Here is an 18,874-nt window from a genome sequence, read left to right on the forward strand (position 1 = left end):
GGATCGGGAGCGCTGTTTGGGGGTGTAAGCGGTGGCTGGAATGAACACCCACGGTGGCTGTAATGCAGACCATTGGGGCCACTAGGAATGGTCTATGCAATGGGCTTTCGGTTCAGAGGGAGTTTTCTGTAGATTCCACCTCCCGATCCTCCTGAGCCCTCTTGTGCAAAGTATCAGATTATAGCAACTTGAAGATGGACGAAAACTCTGGGGACTATTTCTCAATAACCTCTAACCCTGGCAAACAATAAATGGAATGATGAATACGAGACAGTATAGGTAAAAACTCATAGGCCACACAACCTGAGATTTTTAGTATTCCACAGGTGAGTCCTTGCCAATAGTAAACATGGCAACTTGGCTCCCTCATTTCCTTCAAGTTAACCTAAAGTGGCCAATAGTCAACATGGCCGCCAGACCGTGAGTTCCCATTGGCCTCCGCCAAGAAGCTCCGCCCCTCTGAGCGTCCCCAGCAGTCGCTGAGCGGAGTATTGCGGCTCGAGGCCGAGCTGCGCCTGCGCAAGTCATTGGCGCCAAGATGGCGATGGAGATGAGGCTGCCGGTAGCTCGCAAACCCCTCAGTGAGAGCCTTGGCCGCGATACTAAGAAACATCTGGTGGTGCCGGGGGACACGATCACCACGGACACGGGCTTCATGCGGTACGTGGGGACTTGGGAGCCGGGGCCGCAGGGGGCGGCAGCAGGGCTCTGCACGTGGCCTCCTGGCCCGAAACCTGGGCCTCTTCCCGGCGCGTGTAAGCCCCGCGCGATGCATCTCCGGAGCGAACCTCGTGCTCCTTCCTTTCTGCATCTTGTGTGTCCGGCTCTGAGTTAGTCGCAGCCCCCGGATCCTCCCTTCAGAGGTCTGGCGGCCGTGACTTTGGGATCCTCTGCCTGAAGACAGATCTTGAGCCTTTATCAGGAGAGGAAAATCGGGGAATATTAGGAGCAGGGGCCCTACGGTTTCCGCTGACGGAGGGAACTGTGGGCACTCTGTCCTGGACTCCTCTTCAGTGACACCTCGGAGCCAATAAGTGTTGGATTTGGGGTAAACAGCTATACTGTGCTACTAGCACCCAGTTATACAAATTTTGCATGTAAGGGTGGAACATGTGTGGTAGTTAAGAGGCCGGCTGTTGAGTCAGACAGTGGGGTTCCAGTGGTGTTGCTGCCTCACATTGTTAGCATTACCTCTGCAACCCGAGTTTCTTCATCTGTAAGATGTCGATGATAGTAACTATTTAGTAAGGTAGTGAGGATTAAATGAGATAATAATGTAAGAAAAGAAGCAAAATCCACTCATATCACCATCATAGTTTAGCATCCCCCTTTGGTACACATGAATATATATATAAGGAGGAGTACATAAGCTTTTAGTTTGTTACAGGATGCTAGAAAATCTTGGCATTCATTTGTTCATATTTTCAACATGTTTATGTTCCGTGTGGTTGGGGTATAATAGTGAACAAAGTGAAAAAAATCTTCCCTTGTGGAGATTATGTTCTTACAGGAGAGACAGATAATAAACAGTGCAACAAGCAAGTTATTCAGAACGTTTGGTGATAGGTGCAATGGGAAAAAAAGTGGAGCAGGGTAAGTGGAATGAGGCTGGGAATTTGGTGGGATGGTGGCAGTAGGGTAGGGTGCTGTTTTAAATGGAGTAGTGAAGGTAAGCCTGCTAGAGAAGGTGACAACTGAGCAGATGTAAGATGCAGATGTCCAGGTAGCTTTCTGGAGACTTTAGGCCAGGAGGAGCCTGTTGGACATATTGTTCTTGATGGGAGAGGTCACTTCAAGTGTTAAACGGGTATCCTTTCTTTGTATCCTTGTCTTGCAACAGGGGCCATGGAACATATATGGGAGAAGAGAAACTCATTGCATCCGTGGCTGGCTCTGTAGAAAGAGTAAACAAGTTGATCTGTGTGAAAGCTCTGAACACCAGGTGAGAACAGAAGGTGTGTATTTGTTGCAGCATTGATATTGTACCAACAGGTCTTTCTGCAATTTTGAACGTGACTTTAAGAATGGTGGTAGAGATCAGTACTTCAAAGTTTCTCATTGTCACCTGGCCTCTCCAAGATTTGGTTACTTCCTCTGCAGCGTGGAGACAAAATAAATAGCATGACCTGCCTCAGGATTTTTGTGAGAATTCAATGAGATGGTATATGTAAGGTATTAGCACAGGGCTGCACACTTGGAAGTGGTCAATAAAGCCTTCCCAAAAGGGAAGCCACTGGGAGAGCAGGGGCTGAGGCGGGTGCAAGGTTGACCTGCTTGACAGCCATGGTGAACATTTAGTTTTCTACTCTGTGATCTGGGAAGCTCCTGGGAGGGGTGCAGCAGAGGAGAGCTGTGATCTGACCTAGGTTCTCTGAGACAGGGTCTTGCTTGTTACCCAGGCTGGTTTCGAACTCATGGACCTAAGCAGTTTACCCACTGCAGCCTCCAGAGTATCTGGAACTATAGGTGTGCTGCTTGACTTAGGTTTTAATCAGATCACTTTGGCTGCTGTGGGGAGGAGACTGAAGAGGATAGGAAGAGGTTTAGGGAGATGGATTAGGGGATCATACTCATTATCTGAAGTGAGGACAGCTGGATTAAGATAGCAGTGTGAAAGGGGAGTTGTGATTAGATTCTGCATATATTTGTTTTCTGTTTTCTGATGTTTTGTTTTATCATGAAAGGGTACTGGATCCCAGTTCTTTCTGATTATAGGACCATGTGTCATCTGTGAATAGAGATGGTTTTGCTTCTTCCTTTTCCATTCAGATGCCTTTTAATTCCTGCACACATTTTAAGGGTAGAGCTAGTAGAATTTACAGCTGAATTTGTCTCAGTATGAAAAAGAGAGAGAAATCAAGGGTGACTCTCCAAGGTTATAGTCCTGAGCAACCTGAGGTACAGAATCACTTTTTACTGAGCTGGGAATGAATGGGAGAGGGGCAGCTTGCTATGGAAGAGGGGAGTGGACTGTTAGAAAGCATGTTTTAGGCTTAATATCTTTGAAAATGTCCATGAGGCATCTTAAGTGGTGATGATGGGTAAAACTAGCAGTTGAGTAGGATCTGGGATGTCGGGGAGTGTTGCAGTCCTCAGTGGCATTTTAAAGCCACTACTTTGGATGAGCTCATCATGAGTGAATAAGGTGTGGGTGGAAATAAGAAGTGATCTAAGGCCTTGGCCTTACTCTGGAGCACCTTATCCTTAGAGTCCAGGATGAGGAACTAGCCAAGAGGCCTGAGTTGTGCAGACAGTGGCGGGGAGCTGGCAAGCATGGGCCCCTTCAGATGGTGACCTGTTTCCAGATCTCCTTTCTCCTCCTTTGGCCTGTTCAGAACCCACTGTGTTCTACAGGAAGATACTCCATGCTTTCCACTGTCATGTGATCCAGCAAAACAGAGACCTTAGGCTAATGGAAGTACTTGCAATGAGTGGCTTGTTTAAGGATAATCAGTGGAGATTTATATATGTTGGGATGTTTGAAGTTATTAATTCCTGAAAATAAGTCGAAGCAGCATAATTTTATGGATTTGCTAAATGTGGCCCTTAATCAAATTCTTCATCTTGTTTAACCAGAATCTCAAATGGTGCTTGTTTAACCAGAATCTCAAAGACTATTTATTGATGAATGACCTTTTGTTTTATCTTTCAGATATAATGGTGAAGTAGGAGACATTGTAGTGGGGAGAATCACAGAGGTAAAGTCAATATCAGTGAAGGCCAGCTGGTGATTTAAGGAGTGGGTTAGTGAATACATTTGGCTATTTTGTGACCTGTGGCTTGTTAAATTTGGGATTATTGGTCACTCTTGAAATTAGCTCTTGCCCTTGGAGCATGTGTCCAAGTGTGGAACTTTTTGTTTGTAGGTTCAACAGAAGAGGTGGAAGGTGGAGACCAACTCCAGGCTGGATTCAGTCTTGCTTCTCTCATCCATGAACCTTCCTGGAGGAGAGCTGGTAAGGGCTGCAGCTGGGTCCTGGAGGTGTGCACTTGGCTCGTGAGAGCTGCAGTGTCCTTTGCCCCACCAGAGAACTTTGCTGTACACTGACATCTGTCGTGAAGTTTGCTGCCTGGGTGTACGTGTAGGTTTTTCACCTGGCGCAGGTCTTGCAACATAGGCAACAACTGGCCTGTGGTAAAGTCAGAAACATCCATGGCGGTGCGGGGCTGGAGGGGAGGAATCCCAGGAGAAAGCTGGAGAAAGAAACTTTTAGATCGTGGTGCTAATAATTTTCCTAGTCTGGGTGTATCAACTTTGCACAGTAAAGGTATTCCTTGAAGAGTTGTTTTTAGATTAGTTTTTTGTGACTCGAGGGGCATTTGGTTACTCCAGACACCTGTCACTAAGCTGCAGCTTTTTGTACAATACCATGGTCAGTCAGTGTATATTTACAGAGAGGCCCACTGTGCTGGGTCCTGAGGAGGATGCAGGGTAAAAGGGGCACAATTGAGTTCCTTAAAGACTGTACAGACCAGTGGGTGTGAGAGGTCTAACCCACACACCTGGCAGAACACAGAAGTATGTGGTACAGTTATTAATTTAGTGAGAGAAGCTCACAGGAAGGACTAGCCTTGCAGTTGATCCTTGAAGGATGGTGAGAATTTAATGAGCTAGAGAATCTGAGATGGCAGGAAATTTGTGAGCAGAGTCAGCCGAGCAGGAGGTAGTCTGGCCTTGCTGGAGCTTGGGAGCTGTCATGGAGGGTGAGTGGGAGCAGTAGGCTAGGCGAGATGTTTCCCTGATCAGATAAGAAGCTTGAATGTTACTCAGAGGATAGAGAGGGAAAGGAGAAGAAGGAGAGAGAAGAGTTGGGAATCATGATGTCACTGTTGTTCCCCTCCAGTGGCTCGAGTTACCTCCTCTTGCTGTGGTTCTTTAGTGTTTGAGTATCATGTCGGCTTCAAAGATCTCAAGATGAAGTGAGAGAAATGGAGAGAAATCTTCCTCAGGATCTGGCTTAAGTAACATTGTTGTTTCCTTGTGTATTTCAGAGGAGAAGATCTGCAGAAGATGAGCTTGCAATGAGAGGTTTCTTGCAGGAAGGGGACCTTATCAGTGTATCCTATATCTTGTGTTCCACCCTCCTGGTGCTCTCCAGTGGGGCTGGACGTGGGACTTAGGTTGAATCTGATGGGAGGAACTTAGAATCCTTGAGTCCTGGGTCAAGTGGCCCAGCTCTGCTGGGGCCTTTCTCTCTCTTAACTCAGGAGGCTTCCCTAGCTCTTGTTCACACCTGCTGTTGGCTCATTTCCGTGGGTCTTGTAACTCATGGTGGCCAAGCTATAAGCTAGACTCAAGTTTCTTTTCTTTTTTTCCATTTTTTTTGGTTGTAGATGAACACAATACCTTAATTTATTTTTATGTGGTGCTGAGAATCAAACCCAGTGCCTCATGTGTGCTAGGCAAGTGCTCTACCACTGAGCCACAACCCCAGCTCCTTAAGTTTTCTTAATAGTGTTAACTTTTATCTTGGGGAATAGAAAAGATACTGTTCATATTAAGATATTCTTGTTCTTGTCAACCAAGAGGAAAGTGAGGTCACATTGAAGTCCTCTGGGTCCAACTAAGACATCTGACGTGGATTATTGGCGCTAGGAGGCAAAGATTGAGGCATGGGACCAGGGAGGCCAGTGACATGAACGTGGGCAGCTGAGGCTTCTGTTTGTTCCTTCATCACCCTGGCCAGGCTGAGGTCCAGGCAGTGTTCTCTGATGGAGCTGTCTCTCTGCACACGAGGAGCTTGAAATATGGAAAAGTAAGTTGGGCTCTTGCTGTTTCTGTTATCTTGCTGTTTCTGTTAGCTGACTGAGACTTGGAATCCATTTCCAAATCCCTGTAGCTCCCTGGCATGCTGACCTAAAGAACCTGAGTAGTGGGCTGGAAATGTCACTCATTGGTAGAGTGCTTTTGTCTATCATAGGTAGTAAGGTCCTGGGTTCCATCTCTAGCACTGCAAAAAAAAAAAAAAAAAAAAAAAAAAAAAAAAACCGGCCTGGGTAATTAAGCCCTAGCCACTAGCATCCCATATTCTGCTGGTGTCCCCAGAGCTCAGTGGGAAGAAGGTGGTTTTTATGGGTCAGGAGCGTTGTAAAGGGAGGTGACTTTTATCCTTTTCCATGTGAAGAGCCCCTCTGCCCAAGGCTGTTTGGCTCTCTGGTCTCTGCTCCGTCTGGGGGATGCTGTAGCTTGGCACTGGGGCCAGGTCAAGAGCTTGTCTGCAGAACAAAAGGAGACTGAGGCCGGCAACACAGGCAGTCAGTAGTCCAAGCAGTGAAGTGGATGTTATTGCTAGCAAATAAAGGGATTTTTACTGCTTTCCTTCCATGAGGTTATAGACCTTCTAAATGAAGTTCCATTGCTTTAGAGACTCTAAATGAAACTCACTGTTTTTCTTACATGTGATTACATTACTATTATTTTATAGTATTTTGTAATAATTTGTGGTAATGGGATGCTCTATCACTGAGTTACAGTCTGAGCCCTTTTTATTGTTTGACACAGAGTCTCACTAAGTTGCTGAGGCTGACCTCAGACTTGAGACTCCCCTTCCTGGGGTCACAGGCAACCTTGGACTACCTTGTCCAGCATGAGGTTACTTTTTTTTAGGTGTTGATGGATGTTTATTTTACTCATTTATTTATGTGTGGTGCTGAGAATTGAACCCAGAGCCTCACACATGCTAGGCAAGTGCTCTACCACTGAGTCACAACTCCAGCCCATGAGGTTACTTTTTTGAGGCTATTTATTATATTTACTTTTTGGGATACTGGGGATTTAACCCAGGGGCAATTTACCACTGAGCTGCATTTCTCGTCCTTTTTATTTTTTGAGACAGGGTTTCGCTGAGTTGCTAAGGCTGGTTGTGAACTTGTGATCTTCGTGTCTCAGGCTCCCAAACCACTGGAATTATAGGTGTGCACCACTGCATCTGGCAGAGGCTGTTCAGAGACAGCATACTCCCTAAAGCACATTATGATTTATTAGTCTCTTGGCTTTATCTGGGTGAACCTACCCAGGTTCTGAGTGGGAAAACATCTTTTCCCTTGTGGCTACCCACATTCATGTACATGAAGTAGGAGGTGAACCCTGCACAGGCCTGGGTGCTACAGGGTCTTTCAGTATAATGTGGACCTGGAGCTGGCCTGCCAGCACCAGGCATGGCTTTGCACGAGCTCTTCAGTGGTGCATATCTCATGGGCAGGATGGGTGTTTGTAATACAAACTAGGGTGGAACAGGACAGTGTTCCTGGGCAATGGGGCACTCCATTGCACATCCCAGTCAGCTCTAGCTTCTTGAACCAGCACACCTGCCCCAGGCCAGACTGTAATGATGACAGAGTATCAGTAGCTACCTTCTTTTGAAATATATAAATAGCCTGTGGATCCAGAAATGTTTTCTATGAAAATTTGTACTCTGTATGTACATGTAGATGACAGGACTGATTGGGGTATAACAGCGACGTATGTTCTATAATCTGTTTTTCAACATCTCACCCACAATCCCACAGTGACCTAGCCTGTGATCTTTTTCTTTAGCTAGGTCAGGGTGTTCTGGTCCAGGTTTCCCCCTCCCTGGTGAAACGGCAGAAGACTCACTTCCATGACTTGCCATGTGGTGCCTCAGTGATTCTGGGTAACAACGGTTTCATTTGGATCTACCCAACCCCTGAGCACAAGGATGAGGATGCAGGGGGCTTCACTGCAAATCTAGAGGTGAGTGAATATCGTTGTGCTGTTGGTGGGTGAGGACGCTCAGTCTCTGCTGTGCTTTTTGTGGCAGGCAGAGTCTGTTGCCTTATTTTTGGGGGGTGGTACTGGGTGTTTTACCACTGAGCTACCTCCCCAGCCCTTTTTATTTTTTTGAGTCAGGGCCTTGCTAAATTGCTCAGGCTGGCTTTAAACTTGCAGTCCTCCTGCTTCCCGAGTCTTGTGCTGCTTAGTGATGGTGTTTTGTTCAGAGAAATGCAGCGTTAGGTGACTATCATTATAGGAACATCGGACTATGTACTTATAAACTAAGATGGCTCCAGCGTTTCTAGGTGGTTTAATCTTGGACAACTCATGCAATCTGTTGAGGACTGAAGTGTCACTGTACAGTGCATGACTGCATGTTGTTTCTGTAGACTGAGTTTAATTTCCACTAAGGAAATTTCAATTCATGAACATCGAATTGCCTTCTCTTTTCTGAAGAGTTGGGCTCAACAACTGGTTTGATCTTTGCAAAGGTTCAAGGTAATAGCTAGAGCCACTGAAGAAGCCACCCTCTTTATCTTCCTTGGGGGAGTCCCAAAGTGATGCCGAGTCATGCATGCATCCCTTCTGTTAATTTACTGGAACTTCTCACATTTTTGTTCGTATTTACCTTCCCTACCTCTTGAACCCCCTGTAGCCTGTCTCCCTTGCTGATCGAGAGGTGATATCCCGGCTCCGGAACTGCGTCGTCTCATTGGTCACTCAGAGGATGATGCTGTATGACACCAGTATCCTGTATTGCTATGAAGCATCCCTTTCACATCAGGTACTCCACCTGGAGCTCCCCTTCCCTCACGCACCTGTGAGCTGCTGCGGTGCTTCCTCAGTGTTTAAAGTCTCATGTCCCCAGGACTTCTGCTGTGTTCATCAGTAGGGACTGTCCTGGAGGACAGCCTTCTGAGTGTCTGGCAGATCTATCTGGAGGCCCCAAGCAACTTGGTGAGACCCTGTCTCAAAATAAAAAAAATTTAAAAAGGGCTGGGAATGTGGCTCAGCAGTTAAGTGTCCCTGGGTTCAATCCCTGGTATAAAAAAAAAGATAATGGCAATATCTTCCATGTCTAGTGTCTGGCGAAGGGTTTGGAATGGAGGTGCCGGGTGAGACTCTTTTATGGTAGTAACCCTCTACCTTCTTGACATCATCTGCCCATCTCAAATCTTAGCCTGTTTTTGTTTTTTGTTGTTTGTTTTTGTTTTCTTGTTTTTTGGTACTGGGAATTAAACCCAGAGGTGCTTTGCCACTGAGCTACATCCCTGGCCTTTTTCTTATTTTGAGGAACAGTGCCATGTTCAGTTGCTTAGGGCCTAAGTTGCTGAAGTTGGTCTTGAACTTATAATCCTCCTGCCTTAGCCTCCCGAGTTGCTGGGATTCCTCCCAAGTTGCTGGGATTACAGGCCTGTGCTACCACACTCACTTAGTGAATGTCAGAATACCTTTGTTGTCAGCCATGTCCCAGGGAACCTTGATTTCTTAAGCTGGTACTGGCAAATCACATTCCATAGCACGGAGTGAGTCTCTGATAAAGGAACAAAATGCAGGTTTATGTTAACCGTGCTTAGTTGTTGTGTTTTGGATGGCTTGATGGTCTGCTTAATAGTTGGTTTCTTTTTAGAACACATACCTTTTTTTGTCTTTCTCAGATCAAAGACATCTTAAAGCCAGAAGTCATGGAGGAAATTGTACTGGAAACACGCCAGAGGCTTTTAGAACAGGAAGGATGAGAGGCTCCTGAAGATGGGTCTGTGCACCTCGCTGGAGTGGTTCTTGGAAGTGAAGAGTCCACTGTGGGGTCCCCACATGTGGGCCAGGGAGGATCCAATAGACTCATTATTCATCTGCATTGCAGCTGAGTGGCTGGAGGGCTCCTGGGCCTGTTCTCTCCTGTTCTGAGATGCAGGCTGGGGGGAACTGAATAGTGCCAGCGGGGTCCCAGTGTGAGGAGGTGGTTTCAGGTCTTTTATAGTGTTGAGGCCAACAGCCTCCCATCCTGGAATAATATGGAGACTCCTTTGTCTTCTGCTCACCATCATTCATGAGGCACAAAGCCCCATTAGAAAACAGCATCCCTGACCCCTAAGTAGTGTGTTCCGGTCTCCACTGTGAAGAACACAGTGGTGAAGTGAAGCCGAGTTAGGGGGAAGAATAAACTTCACCCAGCTGCCTTTTGCTTCGCCAGAATCTCATTTCCCACTGTACGTTCCTTCCACTGGGACGTGAGGCGTCGACACCAGGTGCCTCACTTAACCTGTTCTGCCTTTGAGGGTGGTTTGTAAGACGTTATCACTAATAACAGAATAAATGTTCTGGGCCCATTGCACTTTTGGGTGCTCTGATGAACATGAAAAGAAAGTGAAGAAAATGCAGATTGGAAAGCAAAGCTGTTTTCTTCCTATAACTGAAGAAGTGACACTTCTTTATTTTTGAATAATTTACAGTTAAAAGATAAAAAGATACTTAAGTTCTCACTGAGAAATGTCAGAATTCCTACACATTGCTTTTCTGATGACTGTTTAAAAATGGCGCCCTGATTTAGTTTTGAGAAACATTTTTTAAGGCATTGTATATGCAAGTACTGTCTTATTCCACATCTGTGGTGAACTACTTTTTGATATTTATAAATGTGTTAATGTTGGCTTCTGTAATTGTGAGCTGGGTAATGATTAGCTGAATGCAGTTGAAGGAGGGCTCAACAGACATAACTGCCAGTTGACAGGCCTATCTACCCTACTTGGGCCTTTTAAGTAAAACTTAAATCTAGACTGTTTCACTGATAATAACTAACCACTGCCTTGGACAGCTCTGAAATACAGTTTGACTCTTTTTCATTAAATAATGTTTCTTTATAACTCAGTTGACAACTTTTTAAAATCTCATTTTATCCCGTGTTACCTGTTTTGAGGAATGTGCAGACAAATGAATGTTCAAACTTTAGGCTATGTTGCATGGTTAGGTTGGTTCACCTGTCGTGTTTTTATGAAGATTTTCCAGGCTGTATGCCACTTGGGAGAAGGGAATGATAAAAAGTGGAGCCTATATCTCATGCAAGCTTGTTTATCCTCACCTGGTTCTCTCACACTGCCAGCCTGGCTGGCTCTTCACTGGCAGCACAAGCAATACAAAGGTCTGAAAGCACCTTCTGGTGATAACCTGCTTTCGACGGCCCACTAGAGGGCGCCATGGTTAAGTGTAATTCCAGTAGGCATAAGAAAAGGAATAAGCTGAAATTTTTACACTTAATGAACTTTGCTTTACAAGAGTGAAGACAAAATTAGACTCAACTGTATCACTGTTAATGAAAATATATGAACTTAAAGAGATTTCTTCAACATTGGACATTTGCTTGGCTCTGGATTCTAGTTTTATGTCCTTAAAAGTATCCTTCAGGGATTAAGAGTTCAGTGCATCTTTAGAAAAAAATACAGTCTGGGTTTGGGGCTCTCCTAAAACCCAAAAACAATGGAAGTGAAGAATGGAGATTAGGGGTAATACTTTAGATCAAGGGCAGCTGACCTGTACTGTGACTCCCACGAGGTATATCTCCAGCTTTGTGGAAAACCAAACAAGGTCTGGTCTGATTCGCATGATAACCTTATAAAGTAAGCAGCTAGGAACCCCTGCTTATAGGTGAAGAAGTGAGGGAAGTAGGGTGACTTAAGCTCATGAATGACTGAATCAAGAACACATTTAAGCTCTAGAGAGGTGTCAGAAAGCAGTCCTTTAGAGGACAAGTAGGACTGGCTGAAAGGTTAAGTAAGGATCCAGAGTCTAATTTCCAGCACTGAGGCTATCTTTTATCTGAGTTGTTACCTGTTTCCTTATTGCCCGTCTCATGTATGCTCCCTGGGGATAAGGCAGTGTTTATCCCCCACTGTTGTATCCCAGCACTTAGAACTGGTGCTCAGTAAATGCTTGTCAAATGAATTGTGAAGCGTAAGAGGTGTGTACTAGAAAGAATTCTGATCTGACTGCCCAATTTTAACCTAGACCTGAGAATGCAGAAAGCAGATGTGGAGGAAGCAATTAAAGCATGAATAGGAATAAAGTAAATTGTCACAAAAATTGAAGGAGTAATCCGGATAAGACATAAATAAAGAACAAAGGCATTGAAGTTCGAAGAAAGTGAACAAAGCTAAATCAACATACAAGTTCATGAATTCCAGTTCTAAATCTGGCACAAATTTTTACATGCTTCCCACAGAATTTTCAAGTGACTATTTTCCTCTTCAGTAATCAAAGTACTATTATCAAGAGTGAGTGCCCTGTTTCAATATGGCAGAAATATTTCTAAAATGCTTAGCTGAATGTACTAGCACTCAATGCAGTTGTGGGGCCCCCACATCAGTAGCAACTGCTGAAAAGTAAGTCGTCTTAACAGTTCAACAGTAATTTGATAGTGAGTGGTGTTGTAGGAATACCATGTATTTTGAAAGGCCAAACTGAAGTAATGACTGTCACATATTAGCCAAGTGGCCCTGGGTAAGTCCCCTTTCTGATCGGGTTCCCCATGTGTATAATGGGGAACAATGTATACCTCACTGGGCTATCCTGAGGACTAAATGAGAATGCAGTCGATGAAAAGCGCCAGCACTGCCAGGTGTGGAGTAGGTGCTGTGGTGAGTAGATCCCCTCGGAAACGGGTGTATCCTGGTTAGGTGCTCCTTTGTGGAGAATGAGGACCAGGTACTGTTTAGCCGCAGAAGACAGGTGACAGGTGCGAGTCTGTGTATTCAGGTCGTCAGCTGGCTGCAGGCCCGTGAAGCCTAACAACACGGGGATCTTGGCTAACGTGGAGCGAGGAAGTTTTATGCGAATGCGTGTTCACCTGCGAAATGGTACCCTAAAGAACATTCTGGCAAACATCCGATTGCACCTGGCACGCCCTCAGAACAAATGCTGTTGCTGTAGGAAGACAGCCTGCAGATCCCCCAAAGAAACAAACTATTGGATTCGTCAGCAGTGTGTCGGATTTCTTTAGTTCCAATATTTCTGCTTTTGGGGGAGTGAATGGGATGAAAGGCACCAAATACCTTGGTTTTCCAGGATGAAGCCAAATTCCCTCAAGAGGCTCAAGGAAGTAATCCATCTCCGGCTGTGGGAAAGTCCAATCCGCAGTTTCCCCATCGCTCTGGCTCTTCGGCTGAGCTTCGGGCGCAGGGCAGTGCGGGCCGGGCCGGGCCGGGGCGAGGCCGGCGGGTCCCCGGGCCCCCGGGCGGGCGGGGCGGGGGCGCAGGAGCGGGGAGCCGAGCGCGCGGCGGGACCACAGCTCCCGGCACGCCCCGCGGCCGCGCCGAAGCCGGTTGGCTGGCAGCGCTGGTCCTGCTGCTCGCACCGGCCAATGGGGTGGAGGAGAGGGGCCTCACCCGGATTCCCGGGGACCAATGGCAGTCCAGGGGAGGCGGGCGCTTCCTTACCTCTCACTTTGTGCTCAGGAGAGCCGGATTAAAAGGTCCTACCGGGCCGGGTTCTCGAGGCACCGAGACCACCGCAGAAGGCGCGGCGGCGTCGGGAGAAGGCGGCGCCGGAGTCGCCTGGGCCCCGCGAGGCGGGCTCGGCACGTCGCCGGGGGCGGGGCCGGGGGCGGGGCCTGGCCTCGTTGTGGAGCGGCTCCTAATCCATGATGGCGGCCGCGGGGGTCGGTGTGTGTCCCTGAGCGGCGCCGGCGCCGGTTCCCGGGTCCTGCGGCTGAGGAGCCCCTCCCTGGTCCGCGGCCCCCGCCGGCGGGGGGCGGCCGTGCCTCGGCGGCGCTCGGGGGATGTGACTGCGCGGCGGCGGCGGCGACGTCCGGGGCCGGGGGAGGGGGTGTCTCGAGCGGAGACCCCGGGGCCCGGGGCAGCCGCGGCGGCCGGGCCTCCTCCCCCCGTGGCCGCCCCGCCTTCGGGGCCGCGCGTCCTGCAGCCCGTACGGCGCGGCCCCCGCGCCGGGGCGCGGGGCTGGGCTCCCTTCCCCGACCTGGGACACCGGTTTGCTGAGGCGAGGAGGAGCGTCGTCCCGAGTAAGCCGCCTGTGCCGCGCCCCGGCCGCCCCCGCCCGAGCCCCGCCGCGCAGCCCCGCGCCCCGGAAGCCCCTCCTGCGGTCGGGCGGCCGCCCCGGCCCCAGCTGCTCCCGCGAGCCTCCGATGCCCTGACTTCTTCCAATGTCACCTCCGGCCCCCTTGGTCCCAGCGCAGCCAAAAACTTCAATGCAAAGGAAAAGTCTGGATTGGTTTCACAGGCCTTTTAAAAAGCGGACCTAAAAGTCGCTGGCAATGCATTCCTTCTCGTCAGTGGAGGCAAACTCTGGCTGAAATCAGGGTGACCCGTGTCCTTTCCGGAGAGCAGGGTAGGGAAGGAAGAGGGGCAGGAAACTTGTTGGAAGATGGAGAAACTAAGATAGGGGGTTGGTGACTTCCACAGGGAAGGTATGGAAGCAGCATCCAAGGACGACCAGCGTTTCCTTTTTACATGGGAATGGAAATGATGGTAGGACTGCTGACCTAGCATCGCCTGTGAATATTTCTGTTTTAAGTTTTTTCTACTTGGGAGGAAAAAAACTGTATTCATCCCGTGAAATATACTTAAAATCAAGAAACTTAAAATCAAGTTAAACTGCGAAAATAATTGGAACTCCTGTTTACAAGTTTCAGCCTAAAGCTCCGCTCCCTTTTGTCACGGAAGGTACCTTTCTGTGATAGACCTCAACGACCGACTTGGGGAGATGCAGTGAATGTGAAATCCCACACACATGCCCTTTTCCTTCTAAGCCCACTCACCGTTCTGGAAGATCTTGAACCCTTTTCTGGAAAGGGGTGCCTATCATTGCTTTATGGGGCAGCAGCCTGGAAAAGTTCTTGGGGACCAACGAAGGCCAAGTTTGCCTGCCCTGCACTTTATCAAAGGAGCAGGGAAGAAGGAATCATCGAGGCATGGGGGTCCACACTGCAATGTTTTTGTGGAACATGGTGAGTTCGTTTTCAAGATTTCTGGTCACGTTTTCCCTTACACCTTCAGCTTAGGCTGTTAAGGGACTTTTTGAAACAGCAGTACTTGTGTCAGTTCCTTCCAGTTCTACTTAACATTTTTGTTACTGTAGTTATCTCTTAGCTGTTGGCAGAACTTTCTTGGTATAAGAAAATTAGGACTTTATTCAAAATCTGTTTGAGTTGCTTAATTTCTTGCTTGATTGAACTTCTTGTTCACTGTTGACCTTGGACAAGCCATATTACAGTTCGAGGGCCTCAGTTTCATGAGGGGGTTGGACTTAAGTGGCTTCTTGGTATTCCTAGTTCTGTCAACTGCTCTCACTAACTGAAGGCACAGACTTTTCCTCTGACTGCATGCTTCCTTTACTACTTTTTCTGTAGAGAGCTTTTATCATATTCCAAAAGTGGTTTGTGTTCCAAAAGATTAAGAACCACATCCGAGTTGACAGTAACAGCCTTGGTTTTTTTCAGTCATAAGTAGGACTTGAAAATACTTTGGTACTCCCTGGAAAAAGTCCAGCTGGGAAGCAACATTTCCCATGAATTGAGGAACACATCTTCTAATTATTTTACCTTCCATAAGGAGTAACTTTCCCCACTGATGATACTTTCATCTCCTCTCTCCCTATTTAGAATGACATTTGGGCAGTAAAGATTGTCTTTGACATTTTTATGAACATAGTTGGCATTGAGTGCTGACAGTACATGTTACATTGTTCACTTCCAGTAATCCTGTGTGAAGTTAAGCTGAGGGTCGGTTTAGCTCATGTCTGTAACAGAGGCCAGCCAGGAACCAATTAATTAGGGTTCTGTTTGTGCTGCTATTTTTCAGGCTGTACTTGATATCAAGGTATCAATGGAGCCCACCTGTCCCATGAGTGGATGTGCAGTATGTGCAGATGGCATGCACTTTGAAATTGAAAAATACTCACTTCATCTAAATTAATCTGGATTTTTCTTCACCTTGAAACATCAGTTCTACTTGTGTATTATTTTAGGCAGGCAAATGTGGTGATGATCATCCCAAATTTAGGATTTAAAAAAGAGATTGTTTACATTTTAACTAGTGGTGATCATTCATGCAGCCTTAGATAGTGAAAATTGCTACAGACTTTGGAGAGTTTTAGCTGAATTTGTATGCCAATGACATAGCGATCTCACTTGAAAACCAACATTTTGTCATTGGCAAAAAAAAAAAAAAAAAAAAAAAAAAAAATATATATATATATATATATGTCTAAACTACCATTATCTTTCCTTTCAAGGGAAGCAAATGATAGTTGTTTTTTTGTTTTGTTTTTGCCAATGATAAAACATAGAATACAAAAGTTTATTGATGTGGTTTCAGATTCTACTTGGCAACCAACCTTTATAAAGCTACCACGTACAGATTTTTGGTATATCATAGAAGAAGGATATCTGTAATTATCCATAAAGTTTGCTTTTCTCAGGGAAAACATAATAAAAATATTTGTTTTAATTTCTAAGATGGGAAGTATTGATGAGATAATTCATATAAACTAAAGTTCTTTGCGGTCATCAGTAATTTTCAAAAGTGGAATGAGGGCAAAGATTAAAAAGTTTGGGAACCATTATTATAGGAAGTTCATCCAAGGGCACACAAGGATGTTTATTGCTGGTAGACCTTGAAGGACTAGCAGTGAATGATGTCTGTTTCACGGTAAGTGGAAAGAGACCATCTGGAGATCTGTCCATATAATATGACCCCATTTTTGGGCCATAGAAATGGCCCAAAAGACAGAAATATCTATTGATTTATCTGTATGCAGAAAAAAGTATGAAATTATTTTAGACCAGAGTTAGCTCCAGGGAATTGAATTTAGGCAGAATTGGAGAAAACCTTTGACTCTTTACATTTGTGATGTTCCAAATTTGTTTTTACAAAAAAAATTGTGTTATTTTGTAATAAAATTGAAAGATTTAAAAACTGAATTGATGACGGCTGGACCAAATAATCACTTCTCTGTTGTACCTGTTCATGAAAGATGGTCATGTTTAAAGACAAGTCAGTTTCTTTGGACCTTGAGGATTCTTTTTCTGGAGAAATACAATGTTATTTTTGTGTTACAGATTGTTCTTGATCTTTCACAGGCTGATCTTTCAAGAGTTGGTTAATGTCCCTGTACTCTGAATTGAAAAACTTGAAGCCAGAAACACAGTGTTGGACCAGGCATGAATCTGGAAGCCTAGAATGATGTTGGTGTGGTGGTGAATTTGAAAGGAGTGGGCAGATGGCAACTTTTGCAAGGTTCATTCGGGGTCAGACGGGCCTACTCATATGTACAGTGTGTGTGTGTGTGTGTGTGTGTGTGTGTGTGTGTGTGTGTGTGTGGGGTGGGGCATGGTATTATTTTACACCCCATGCTCTGTTCACATTTTAGTAGCTTGATTAAGAAAATTCACTTAGGAGAATTGAAAGCATTCACTAGTAACACTTTTTCTTAGTGTACCTTTTTTCTTTAACAAATATTTATCGTGCCTATACCATGTGCTAGGTAGTGTTTTGGCGAGTGGTGATACATTCATGAAGAAAAAAATATCCTGTCCTCTTAGGACTTACATTCTAGTGGAAGTAGACAAACCATCAATAAACTAAGTAAATAACTGTATTTCACCACGTAATAATTGCAGAATGTTTTGTTCTTTTTAGTCACACATGACAGTAGAGCGTATTTTGACAATCATGCACACACGTAGTGCAACTTCCATTCTCTGGCTGTACATGATGTGCAGTTACACTGGTCGTATATCATTGCAGTTTTTATGCCAGTTTTTTAAAAAAGTGAGATGTGACCACTGTGAATTTTTTTAAAAAATGTGCCAGAATTACTTAAAAATCTTTTATTATTATACTATCTTTGGTGCAAGATTAGGGTGCATGGAATATTATTGAAAAGGGTTATTCAAGAGTATTGAGTAACCTATATTCAAGAGTATTGAATGGTCCAAATCGACATACATCATAAGAAAGTTTAGTAAATGCTTTTTTGGTCTGAAAAAAAGGTAACATATTAATTGTTACTGTTTTGTGCAGTATAGTTGAAATATTACATATGAGAAAATTCACTACAATGTTTCAAAACATATACTTTAAAAATGTCATCTTCCCAGTGTGAGATTTTGCAGTTCTGTCCTTGGTTTCCTCATAAGGCACAGTCCTGTGGCCACTTGTGTAGAGGTGTACAGAGCAGCGGTCTGCAGTGACTACGGAGATGTACAACCAGTGAGCCTGGAAAATTCTAGGTGCAAGAATCCAGAAGCATGATCATATCCCACGGGAGAATTCATTGTGGCTCAGGTTACTTTTTAAGTCATGTGAGGAGCAGTCATCCTTGGGAAATTTCACAAGGAAAGGTTATAAACCAATTTTCAGACTGAAAAAGCTGGGTATGATGAGTATGCAGTGAAATACTGTATAGGTGTGTTAGTGGTGGTAGGTGCTAAGGACAAAATATAACCCAGAGTGTGTGTGTTGGGGGGTGTGATTTTAGTTAGGGTAGCTAGAGAGGCTCACCTGAGAAAGCGACATTGTAATAAAGAACTGAAGCAGGGAGATGAGGAGCAAGCTGTAATAGAAGTAGAGGTTACAGTGTTTCAGGCATGGGGAAGCAGGTGCAAAGGCCCTGAGGCAGAGCTTGCTTAGCATGTTCAAGGACCAGCCCAGAGGCCGGTGAAGCTGGAGCAGAGAGAGCAAAACGAGGATTGTAGGCGGTAAATTGGGAATAAGGGGAGGATAGAAGAGTGGGGTCTTGTTGGTCATTTCAAGGATATTGACTTTTACACATGTGGTTAGTGAAGCTCTTGGAACCTTGGAGAACTCTGGACCTGATCTGTTTTTTTGTTTTGTTTTGGTACTGGGGATTGAACTCAGGGGGCACTTTACTACTGAGCTACATCCTTCCGTCCTTTTTGTTTTGTATTTTGAGGTAGGGTCTCATTAAGTTCCCGAGGCTGGCTTCCAACTTAGGATCCTCCTTGCCTCCCAAATTGCTGGGATTATAGGCATATACTACTTTGTCCAGCTGAAGCTTTCTAAAAATTTTATTTAACATCTTGTTTCTGTATTTTCTAATTTTGAGTTAGTACATCTGTGTCCTTCAAAGTTATTTAAGTTATTTATATCCAATATTTTATTATAAGTT

General features: G+C 45.5%; 3 protein-coding genes across 4 annotated transcripts in view; all 3 read left to right on the forward strand.

Annotated features, from left to right (window-relative positions):
- The first annotated feature begins 503 nt into the window (after nucleotides 1-503).
- Nucleotides 504-9,846, forward strand: EXOSC2 (exosome component 2). 2 transcript variants are annotated; one of them, XM_079111780.1, is made up of 9 exons: nucleotides 504-660; nucleotides 1,841-1,942; nucleotides 3,653-3,698; nucleotides 3,867-3,956; nucleotides 4,993-5,058; nucleotides 5,688-5,756; nucleotides 7,538-7,714; nucleotides 8,391-8,519; nucleotides 9,394-9,846. In XM_079111780.1, exons 1-9 carry the CDS (start codon nucleotides 539-541, stop codon nucleotides 9,472-9,474), a joined length of 882 nt encoding a protein of 293 aa, XP_078967906.1. In that variant the 5' UTR covers nucleotides 504-538; the 3' UTR covers nucleotides 9,475-9,846. The 2 variants fall into 2 exon arrangements, with proteins under 2 accessions (XP_078967906.1, XP_078967907.1); XM_079111781.1 differs by lacking the exons at nucleotides 4,993-5,058; nucleotides 5,688-5,756.
- A 4,040-nt stretch (nucleotides 9,847-13,886) lies between these two features.
- LOC306644649 (uncharacterized protein) lies at nucleotides 13,887-13,985 on the forward strand (the record flags this gene model as incomplete). Its single annotated transcript, XM_079111790.1, has 1 exon — nucleotides 13,887-13,985. The coding sequence occupies one exon, from the start codon at nucleotides 13,887-13,889 to the stop codon at nucleotides 13,983-13,985; it is 99 nt and encodes a 32-aa protein (XP_078967916.1).
- A 24-nt stretch (nucleotides 13,986-14,009) lies between these two features.
- ABL1 (ABL proto-oncogene 1, non-receptor tyrosine kinase) overlaps nucleotides 14,010-18,874 on the forward strand; it is a 136,314-nt gene continuing 131,449 nt past the window's right edge. The window contains exon 1 of the mRNA XM_079111695.1: nucleotides 14,010-14,690. Coding sequence (XP_078967821.1) covers nucleotides 14,555-14,690 — 136 coding nt within the window. The 5' untranslated portion in view covers nucleotides 14,010-14,554. The remainder of the gene's footprint in view (nucleotides 14,691-18,874) is intronic.

The sequence above is a fragment of the Sciurus vulgaris genome, assembly GCF_902686455.1.
Source record: "Sciurus vulgaris genome assembly, chromosome: 15".
In the NCBI taxonomy this organism is placed as follows: domain Eukaryota; kingdom Metazoa; phylum Chordata; class Mammalia; order Rodentia; family Sciuridae; genus Sciurus; species Sciurus vulgaris.

What these genes read in the sequence shown, in the direction of transcription:
- EXOSC2 (XM_079111780.1), top strand. Translation starts at nt 539, where the DNA reads ATGGCGATGGAGATGAGGCTGCCGGTAGCTCGCAAACCCCTCAGTGAG. An exon ending in AGGAAGGGGACCTTATCAGT is followed by an intron (nt 5,059 to 5,687) that starts GTATCCTATATC and finishes CACCCTGGCCAG; the next exon opens with GCTGAGGTCCAGGCAGTGTT. An exon ending in AAGCATCCCTTTCACATCAG is followed by an intron (nt 8,520 to 9,393) that starts GTACTCCACCTG and finishes TGTCTTTCTCAG; the next exon opens with ATCAAAGACATCTTAAAGCC.